Here is an 11,257-nt window from a genome sequence, read left to right on the forward strand (position 1 = left end):
GAGCCTTATTGCCGAAATATAATCTATATTTATATATCAGACGCTATGTGTTATAAATGTATGCAGTAAAAAGTACATAATTTTCTTTAAGAATGTAGTGAAGTAAAAGTAAAATTAGCTGGCCCATCTAGCGGAAATTGCTAAGTCAAATTCTGGGTATGTGTCAATGTACTTGGCAACTAATAGTAATTCTGGTTCTAATCTGAGCCTCAGCTAACCCAAGGTCTTCACGACAGGAGGGAGGGCTAAAGTCAAGTTGTGATTACTGTAATAATTTGGAGGGAGGGGAACAGGAGACAGAGGTGAGGGCTTAGAGAGAGAGGATAGATGAGCACTATTAAATCTGCAGAGAGGAGATTTGGATTATGGAACTCCTGTGTGATGTGTGTAATCATAGGCCAGGTCAGGTGGCTGTGTGATGTGTGTAATCAGAGGCCAGGTCAGGTGGCTGTGTGTGTGTGTGGTCAGAGGCCAGGTCAGGTGGCTGTGTGATGTGTGTAATCAGAGGCCAGGTCAGGTGGCTGTGTGATGTGTGTAATCAGAGGCCAGGTCAGGTGGCTGTGTGTGTAATCAGAGGCCAGGTCAGGTGGCTGTGTGTGTGTGTAATCAGAGGCCAGGTCACGTGGTTGTGTGATGTGTGTAATCAGAGGCCAGGTCAGGTGGCTGTGTGTGTATGACAGAAAGGCTCTCGCCCTCACCTGTTTCACACTCCTGGTACTCAACACCACCACCATGGGAGTTCTGCCCTGATCTAGTCGTTCTGGACTTTAGCTTTTATAGTGGAAATAAGGCAAATGATTTTAGTTGTGAAGAATCATGTGAAATATGGAAGTGCAATAGAATTTCTATTTGATTATATTGTGTTGACTTGTCAAAGTGTGACATGGTGAGGTTGGAACCAGGTGCAGAGAAGAGACCAGATGAGGAATCAGTGGTTAAGGATTAACATAAATACTTTACTGAGAAACAGTAGCTGCAGAATCACAGTACACTGGGAAAACCAACAAACACAACGTCTCAAAAACTCACTCAGGAAATAACCGCACACGGTAAACAATTCAATCTTCTGCAAAGGACCACAGAAACCACACCTCTTTTAACAGGGACACAATAAAGAAATAATAAGACACACCTGAGTTCAATAAAAGTCTCTAGGGCGTTCTCTGCTGCCCCCTGGTGCCAGGAGGAACCATGACACAAAGTGAAAATAAATTATTTCATTTTTCATGCCTGAATGTGTTTAGTTGACAAATGTTTGATTGACTATGTATAGATGTATAGAGGTAGTTGTTTGGGTATAGAGCTATAGTTGTTTGGGTATGGAGGTAGTTGTTTGGGTATAGAGGTAGTTGTTTGGGTATAGAGCTATAGTTGTTTGTGTATAGAGCTATAGTTGTTTGGTATGGAGGTAGTTGTTTGGGTATAGAGCTATAGTTGTTTGGGTATAGAGCTATAGTTGTTTGGGTATAGAGCTATAGTTGTTTGGGTATAGAGCTATAGTTGTTTGGGTATAGAGGTAGTTGTTTGGGTATGGAGGTAGTTGTTTGTGTATAGAGCTATAGTTGTTTGGGTATAGAGCTATAGTTGTTTGTGTATAGAGCTATAGTTGTTTGGGTATAGAGCTATAGTTGTTTGGGTATAGAGCTATAGTTGTTTGGGTATAGAGCTATAGTTGTTTGGGTATAGAGCTATAGTTGTTTGTGTATAGAGCTATAGCTGTTTGGGTATGGAGGTAGTTGTTTGGGTATAAGGGTAGTTGTTTGGGTATAGAGCTATAGTTGTTTGAGTATAGAGCTATAGTTGTTTGGGTATAGAGCTATAGTTGTTTGGGTATAGAGGTAGTTGTTTGGGTATAGAGCTATAGTTGTTTGGGTATAGAGCTATAGTTGTTTGGGTATAGAGGTAGTTGTTTGGGTATAGAGCTATAGTTGTTTGGGTATAGAGCTATAGTTGTTTGGTATGGAGGTAGTTGTTTGGGTATAGAGCTATAGTTGTTTGGGTATAGACATAGTTGTTTGGGTATAGAGCTATAGCTGTTTGTGTATAGAGCTATAGTTGTTTGGGTATAGAGCTATAGTTGTTTGGGTATAGAGCTATAGTTGTTAGTGTATAGAGCTATAGTTGTTTGGGTATAGAGCTATAGTTGTTTGGGTATGGATGTAGTTGTTTGTGTATAGAGCTATAGTTGTTTGGGTATAGAGCTATAGTTGTTTGGGTATAGAGCTATAGTTGTTTGGGTATAGAGCTATAGTTGTTTGGGTAGGGAGGTAGTTGTTTGGGTATAGAGCTATAGTTGTTTGTGTACAGAGCTATAGTTGTTTGGGTATAGAGCTATAGTTGTTTGGGTATAGAGCTATAGTTGTTTGGGTATGTAGGTAGTTGTTTGGGTATAGAGCTATAGTTGTTTTGGTATGGAGGTAGTTGTTTGGGTATAGAGCTATAGTTGTTTGGGTATAGAGCTATAGTTGTTTGGGTATAGAGCTATAGTTGTTTGGGTATAGAGCTATAGTTGTTTGGGTATAGAGGTAGTTGTTTGTGTATAAAGCTATGGTTGTTTGGGTATAGAGCTATAGTTGTTTGGGTATGGAGCTATAGTTGTTTGGGTATAGAGATAGTTGTTTGGGTATAGAGCTATAGTTGTTTGGGTATAGAGCTATAGTTGTTTGGGTATAGAGCTATAGTTGTTTGGGTATAGAGCTATAGTTGTTTGGGTATAGAGCTATAGTTGTTTGGGTATAGAGGTAGTTGTTTGGGTATAGAGCTATAGTTGTTTGGGTATAGAGTTATAGTTGTTTGGGTATAGAGCTATAGTTGTTTGGGTATAGAGCTATAGTTGTTTGGGTATAGAGCTATAGTTGTTTGGGTATAGAGGTAGTTGTTTGGGTATAGAGCTATAGTTGTTTGGGTATAGAGTTATAGTTGTTTGGGTATAGAGCTATAGTTGTTTGTGTATAGAGCTATAGCTGTTTGGGTATGGAGGTAGTTGTTTGGGTATAGGGCTATAGTTGTTTGAGTATAGAGCTATAGTTGTTTGGGTATAGAGCTATAGTTGTTTGGGTATAGAGGTAGTTGTTTGGGTATAGAGCTATAGTTATTTTTGTATAGAGCTTTAGTTGTTTGGATATAGAGGTAGTTATTCGGGTATAGAGCTATATTTGTTTTGGTATAGAGCTTTCGTTGTTTGGGTATAGAGGTAGTTGTTTGGGTATAGAGCTATAGTTGTTTGGGTATAGAGCTATAGTTGTTTGGGTATAGAGGTAGTTGTTTGGGTATAGAGCTATAGTTGTTTGGGTATAGAGCTATAGTTGTTTGGGTATAGAGGTAGTTGTTTGTGTATAAAGCTATGGTTGTTTGGGTATAGAGCTATAGTTTTTTGGGTATGGAGCTATAGTTGTTTGGGTATAGAGGTAGTTGTTTGGGTATAGAGCTATAGTTGTTTGGGTATAGAGTTATAGTTGTTTGGGTATAGAGCTATAGTTGTTTGGGTATAGAGCTATAGTTGTTTGGGTATAGAGCTATAGTTGTTTGGGTATAGAGGTAGTTGTTTGGGTATAGAGTTATAGTTGTTTGGGTATAGAGCTATAGTTGTTTGTGTATAGAGCTATAGCTGTTTGGGTATAGAGGTAGTTGTTTGGGTATAGGGGTAGTTGTTTGGGTATAGAGCTATAGTTGTTTGAGTATAGAGCTATAGTTGTTTGGGTATAGAGCTATAGTTGTTTGGGTATAGAGGTAGTTGTTTGGGTATAGAGCTATAGTTGTTTGGGTATAGAGCTATAGTTGTTTGGGTATAGAGGTAGTTGTTTGGGTATAGAGCTATAGTTGTTTGGGTATAGAGCTATAGTTGTTTGGGTATAGAGGTAGTTGTTTGTGTATAAAGCTATGGTTGTTTGGGTATAGAGCTATAGTTGTTTGGGTATGGAGCTATAGTTGTTTGGGTATAGAGGTAGTTGTTTGGGTATAGAGCTATAGTTGTTTGGGTATAGAGCTATAGTTGTTTGGGTATAGAGCTATAGTTGTTTGGGTATAGAGCTATAGTTGTTTGGGTATAGAGGTAGTTGTTTGGGTATAGAGCTATAGTTGTTTGGGTATAGAGTTATAGTTGTTTGGGTATAGAGCTATAGTTGTTTGGGTATAGAGCTATAGTTGTTTGGGTATAGAGCTATAGTTGTTTGGGTATAGAGGTAGTTGTTTGGGTATAGAGCTATAGTTGTTTGTGTATAGAGCTATAGCTGTTTGGGTATGGAGGTAGTTGTTTGGGTATAGGGCTATAGTTGTTTGAGTATAGAGCTATAGTTGTTTGGGTATAGAGCTATAGTTGTTTGGGTATAGAGGTAGTTGTTTGGGTATAGAGCTATAGTTGTTTGGGTATAGAGCTATAGTTGTTTGGGTATAGAGGTAGTTGTTTGGGTATAGAGCTATAGTTGTTTGGGTATAGAGCTATAGTTGTTTGGGTATAGAGGTAGTTGTTTGGGTACAGAGCTATAGTTGTTTGGGTATAGAGCTATAGTTGTTTGGGTATAGAGGTAGTTGTTTGGGTATAGAGCTATAGTTGTTTGGGTATAGAGCTATAGTTGTTTGGGTATAGAGGTAGTTGTTTGTGTATAAAGCTATGGTTCTTTGGGTATAGAGCTATAGTTTTTTGGGTATGGAGCTATAGTTGTTTGGGTATAGAGGTAGTTGTTTGGGTATAGAGCTATAGTTGTTTGGGTATAGAGTTATAGTTGTTTGGGTATAGAGTTATAGTTGTTTGGGTATAGAGCTATAGTTGTTTGGGTATAGAGCTATAGTTGTTTGGGTATAGAGGTAGTTGTTTGGGTATAGAGCTATAGTTGTTTGGGTATAGAGTTATAGTTGTTTGGGTATAGAGCTATAGTTGTTTGTGTATACAGCTATAGCTGTTTGGGTATGGAGGTAGTTGTTTGGGTATAGGGGTAGTTGTTTGGGTATAGAGCTATAGTTGTTTGAGTATAGAGCTATAGTTGTTTGGGTATAGAGCTATAGTTGTTTGGGTATAGAGGTAGTTGTTTGGGTATAGAGCTATAGTTGTTTGGGTATAGAGCTATAGTTGTTTGGGTATAGAGGTAGTTGTTTGGGTATAGAGCTATAGTTGTTTGGGTATAGAGCTATAGTTGTTTGGGTATAGAGGTAGTTGTTTGTGTATAAAGCTATGGTTGTTTGGGTATAGAGCTATAGTTGTTTGGGTATGGAGCTATAGTTGTTTGGGTATAGAGGTAGTTGTTTGGGTATAGAGCTATAGTTGTTTGGGTATAAAGCTATAGTTGTTTGGGTATAGAGCTATAGTTGTTTGGGTATAGAGCTATAGTTGTTTGGGTATAGAGGTAGTTGTTTGGGTATAGAGCTATAGTTGTTTCGGTATAGAGTTATAGTTGTTTGGGTATAGAGCTATAGTTGTTTGGGTATAGAGCTATAGTTGTTTGGGTATAGAGCTATAGTTGTTTGGGTATAGAGGTAGTTGTTTGTGTATAGAGCTATAGTTGTTTGGGTATAGAGTTATAGTTGTTTGGGTATAGAGCTATAGTTGTTTGGGTATAGAGGTAGTTGTTTGGGTATAGAGCTATAGTTGTTTGGGTATAGAGGTAGTTGTTTGGGTATAGAGCTATAGTTGTTTGGGTATAGAGCTATAGTTGTTTGGGTTTAGAGCTATAGTTGTTTGGGTATAGAGCTATAGTTGTTTGGGTATAGAGCTATAGTTGTTTGGGTATAGAGGTAGTTGTTTGGGTATAGAGCTATAGTTGTTTGGGTATAGAGTTATAGTTGTTTGGGTATAGAGGTAGTTGTTTGTGTATAGAGCTATAGTTGTTTGGGTATAGAGCTATAGTTGTTTGGGTATAGAGGTAGTTGTTTGGGTATAGAGCTATAGTTGTTTGGGTATAGAGCTATAGTTGTTTGGGTATAGAGCTATAGTTGTTTGGGTATAAAGCTGTAAAGAGACTTTTAACCAGCTGCATATTTAGAACAGGAGTAGATTCATTGCGTAGAGCAGCGTGTCTGTGTGTGTTTGTGCTTAGGAGCAGAGCAGTGTGATGGCTGGATTCCTCCTGACCTGCTCTATAATTAATAACACGTTTATGTATAATGTATAACACCTGCGGCCTGGTGAGAATCTAAAATCGAAATCTCAGCAGATTCAGCCATGTCCTGTGACAGGGGTGTCTGATGTAGTTTCCCCCGTCCCTGTCCCTTGTCCCCAAGCACAACAACCCAAATGCCCAGTCAACAACACCACCTACCATATCTTCCTCTGTCTTCTCTTCACCTAATGCTAACAGCCACCTCTCACCAATTTCTCTCCCCTGTGTGTTTATTTGTATGTATTTATCTTCTTCTTCTTCTATGCATTTCTCTTCTTCTTTTATGCATTTATCTTCTTTTATGCATTTATCTTCTTCATTGTATTGATCTTCTGTGTTTATCTTCTATGTATTTATCTTCTCCTATGTATTTATCATATTCTACGTATTTATCTTCTTCTATGTATTTATCTTCTTCTTCTATGTATTTATCTTCTTCTTCTATGTATTTATCTTCTTCTATGAATTTATCTGTGTGGTATCTCTGACTCCTCCCCTCTATCTCTCTCTCCACCCATGGTGTCCTGTCTCTCAATGCCAATAGGAACTATGAGGTCTCCTTCTAATATGTATCTATCTGTGTATGTGTGCTGGTTCTGACTCCGTTCTGTCTTCTCTTCACCTCAGTGCGGATGGGAACTATGAGGTGTCATTCTACTCCAACACGGTGGTCTCCAACAATGGAGAGGTGAACTGGCTGCCCCCCGCCATCTACAAGTCGGCCTGCAAGATCGAGGTCCGCGACTTTCCCTTCGACCAGCAGAACTGCACACTCAAGTTCCGATCCTGGACCTACGACCACACTGAAATCGACCTGATCCTGCTCAGCGATTTCGCCAGCCGTGACGACTTCAAGCCCAGCGGTGAGTGGGACATCGTGTCTCTGCCGGGACGCAAGAACGAAGACCCCTCTGACATCACCTACCTGGACATCACCTATGACTTCATCATCAAGCGCAAGCCACTGTTCTACACCATCAACCTCATCATCCCCTGTGTCCTCATCACCTCTCTGGCCATCCTGGTGTTCTACCTGCCCTCTGACTGTGGAGAGAAGATGACTCTCTGTATATCAGTCCTCCTGGCCCTCACTGTGTTCCTGCTGCTGATCTCCAAGATCGTCCCACCTACGTCTCTAGCTGTCCCTCTCATAGGGAAGTATCTGATGTTTGCCATGGTGCTGGTCACCTTCTCCATCGTCACCAGTGTCTGTGTGCTCAACGTGCACCACCGCACGCCCTCCACACACACCATGCCCCCCTGGGTCAAACGTCTCTTCCTGCACCGCCTCCCCTCCTTCCTGTTCATGCGTCGGCCGAGCAGCTCCAACATCCGGGAGAGGTTCCGCCAGAAGCACCAGCGGCGCTCCTACTCCGACCTGAAGCTGAGAGACGGGGCGGTGGCCCCAGCCGCGGGGGGTATGGGGGTGGCAGGGGGGTCTGGGATAGGCAGGGCCGACACCTTCTATGTGAACGAGGAGTCGGCCAAGCGGTACGGCTGGAAGATCAGCGACCTGTCGGAGAACACAGAGTTCAGGAAGAGGATGACGGTGAAGTGTCACGCAGACGTTGAGGAGGCTGTGGACGGGGTGCGCTACGTCGCCGAGAAGATGAAGAGTGAGGACAACGATGAGGGGGTGAGTGTGTGTGTTTGTGTGTGGTGGAAGGATAGCCTTGAGATGATATGAGCAGAAACCGCATACACAACAGATACAAACTGTAAGAAACTGAAAATGTGATGTATGTCTTTTCACTCAGAGCCCTTTCAATAGTTTGGAGCCGACAGTATTGTGCTTCTATTGTCAAAATATTATTAATCGTGTATCGCTCTTTTTGTATCCTGCCACAGGTCATCGAGGACTGGAAGTATGTTGCCATGGTGATTGACCGGCTCTTCCTGTGGATATTTGTGTTTGTGTGCATTACTGGGACTTTGGGGCTGTTCATGCAGCCCCTCTTCCAGAGCTACAACACACCCACGGCAGACGACCTGGAGCAGAACTGACCCATGACCTTTGACCCAAAACCTGACCCTGACGCCTCCCAACACCCCCATGAGGAACAACCTCCGCGAGTAAAACAGCTACTTACCAACACCTTGAAACAGAACTGTGTTATTTTGACACACTCACGTACTGTACGCACACAGCACACCGGCCGCCACCACACCAACCAATACCCCTCAACCTCCCCTCTTAACATCTTCTATGGAACAGAGCAGCCCCACCAACCCCACAAAAAGGGTCTGTTGTTTTTCATTTTATTTCTGCATTTAGTTTGAAAAGGGGAACCAATCTTTTCTGCCCAGTTCCAGAATAATTTGCTGAGCCCAAAGATCCACACACACACACCCACACACACCCACACACGACGAGCCCGACCCTGGCCAGAAGACGACGACAGAGCCGCCAGTCTCTGCTACAGAGAAGGACAGCTCCTCCGTGTGTCCTCGTACCAGTGAAGGACAGACAGACACACGGACATAACTCTTGCCTTGAGACGGAGAGGGAGAGACGCATTTCTTTAGAAAGGAATGGCAGCAGGCTTGTTATTTTGCTGTGAAACGGGAAGCCTCGACTGTCTGCCCTCACGCTACAGTGTGTTGACTGAGTACTACTGTACAGTATTTGGGACTGCTTCTGGCCCCAGGTGGTCAGTCACCTGATGGTCTTTCAATGCATTAACATTAGCTTTTTAGCCTACCGGGTTATGTGTGTAAATTTTACGTTCAAAATGGTTGTTCTTATGTGTTCAAAGAGGGTGGGGACCAACGAGAAGCTAGCTGTTAAGTAAATACAAAATGACCATCTAACTGTTGTCACTCGCCTTTGCTTCTCTTAAAGGTACAGTACGCCGGCGTAAGAAGTGTTCATTCTCACAACGGTTTCCAGGTAACCAGCAGCTGTACAGAATTTTATACACACAAACCCCATAAGCAAACCGGTCAAACTGAACAGCGTTTGGCTCTGCACTAGCAATCTTCCAGGCGGTATAAACATTGCTTAGTATTTTTTTCAGAAATATTTAAACCAAGTCTATGTTCAACTTATTTATTGTCACTGTCATATATGCACTCTGTCACTGCTATAAATGCTAGCCAAGGGAAGGCATACTGTACACATTTCAAGTTAAGAGTTTTGTTCTAATCTCATGTATTTATTTTTATCAGTGTAAAGAAGGGGACATGTGTTTTTCTTCCGCTGGCCAGTTATGTGACCTGTTTTGGTTTTGTCTTCCTGGACTGATGTATTCTGGGTAGCGCTCAGAATTACAGGAAGAAACAATGCTTATGTCATGTCAAAGAAGTCAATAAAAGGAAACAACAATGGGATGAGGTTCTGGGATGTGGTCCTGTGTGGCTGAGGAGAGTGGGTTTGATTCCCACCAATACAAAAACATATGCATGCATGATTACGAGTTTGGCTAAAAGCGTCTTCTAAATGGAGGATATTATTCTGTTTTACATAATACATACTCCTGTTGATACTTTTCTCACCAGGGTTTTTTACACAACTTTGTGAATGAAGATATAGGGTTAGCGTGTTAACATGCATCGGACCCTGCATTGTACCCTCATTATAAGAGCTGACTGATCATACGACAAACCGTATCCTCGAGCTCTTTCTTTTTCCCGAAATGAACCTCACAGATTGTTCAGTACGCTTTGTTTCCGGATAATGATGACTCACAGAATGAAGCAGATTCTCCTAGCGGTTGGAGTCTTAGTTACCGTCGGACGGAAGGCAAGGCGTTTCTGGAATGCGTAGCTGTGGGCGGTTTGTGTCTCATCTGAATTGTCTGTCGCTCAGGCTAAATGTTAGTCCGCTGATGAAGAGTTCATTAGAAAGTGCTCTGAAGTCAGAACCCTTCATGTTCGGTTAAGATGGCAGAGATGAGACGCTCTGCCTAGCTCATGCTGACACACACACACTTACGTACACGTGCGTGCCCACAAAACGAAACTGCACACACACTTGTCTGGAAGTTGCAACATGAGGAGAGGCAGCTGGTATAACATCAGCCTTTATCAATTTGCATCTGTCTATGTTTATCTGTTCTGGAGAGGAAGTCTTAAATCATAACTTATTCAGTGTTTAACATTATAGAGGACATTTGTATGTGGGCCTGTACATGTCTCTGTATGAAGTTTGTCTGGTACCATCAACATAAGACTTTAGGGTTGGGTTATGTGGATAAACAGACTGTTTGAGATCCCCCACTCCTCCCCATATGCATATTGGTATGCTCCATAAATTAAATATAGTGACTTCTACATCAATTTCCATTAACAGGGTGGGTTTGGGGGGGGGGGGGGGGGGGGGGGGGGGGGCATTTGGGGGAGGGGGGAGCAACGGCTACGAGAGGCAGCCTATTGATTACATATTTTTATATATCGTTCTCAAATTATTTTGTATCAGTTATTTTGTGCATTAGCTTACAGTAAGTCTGCCATTTTAAACCTGAACCTATTCAAAACTATATATACAGTATATCAGAATTTGATTAATCAATTCAGTTCCTCGTTATCTAGTTATTTAGTGCTAGCAAAAGGATGGGTTACACACACACACACACACACACACACACACACACACACGCATGCACGCAGACACACGCACACACACACACTTTATGGCCTCGAGCCTAGAGATGAGCAGACAGTGTGACGGCTGAGATGAGAGGAGTCATATAGAGTCAGATATGAATGATGAATCTCAGTCATAAAGACTAGACGCCCTTGGCCCACTGCATCTCCAACTAACCTGACTCACTGAACTTCACAGGCCATTTCACTCTGCTCAGAGATCAATAGCCCACATCTCTAGTTTCATAAACACACATGCACACACTTTATCAGGCACACTCTTATTCTATGGTACAGTATTTATTTGGTTCTGTCCGTTCTATTTGTGCAGACAGAGTTCTCTTATTTTGTAGCCAAAGTGCCCTGTCTTGAACTCTGTAAAGAGTAAGTCAGAGCCACCATGATGAGCCCCCATAACCCCAGTTGCACTCCGCATCCTCTGCTAGACATGGTTGGAGAATTTATATCCGCCATTCTGTCTCTCCAGTCGATATTTATGAAGTACATTACTGCATGTGTAACTGCTGAGTGGCTGGGACCATAGCGCATCACTCTACCTCTGCCTTCTTGCCTCCTCCCAT

The 11,257-nt window shown here is 42.0% G+C and overlaps 1 protein-coding gene across 1 annotated transcript in view; it reads left to right on the plus strand.

Moving 5' to 3' along the window:
• The window catches only part of LOC106604679 (neuronal acetylcholine receptor subunit beta-2), a 31,821-nt gene extending 22,399 nt beyond the window's left edge, over positions 1-9,422 (plus strand). Inside the window, exons 4-5 of the mRNA XM_014199578.3 lie at positions 6,720-7,728; positions 7,941-9,422. Of these exons, the coding sequence (XP_014055053.1) occupies positions 6,720-7,728; positions 7,941-8,096 (1,165 nt within the window). The 3' untranslated portion in view covers positions 8,097-9,422. The remainder of the gene's footprint in view (positions 1-6,719; positions 7,729-7,940) is intronic.
• The last annotated feature ends 1,835 nt before the right edge of the window (positions 9,423-11,257 follow it).

The sequence above is a fragment of the Salmo salar genome, chromosome 05 (assembly GCF_965601325.2).
Source record: "Salmo salar chromosome 05, fSalSal1, whole genome shotgun sequence".
Lineage (NCBI taxonomy): Eukaryota > Metazoa > Chordata > Actinopteri > Salmoniformes > Salmonidae > Salmo > Salmo salar.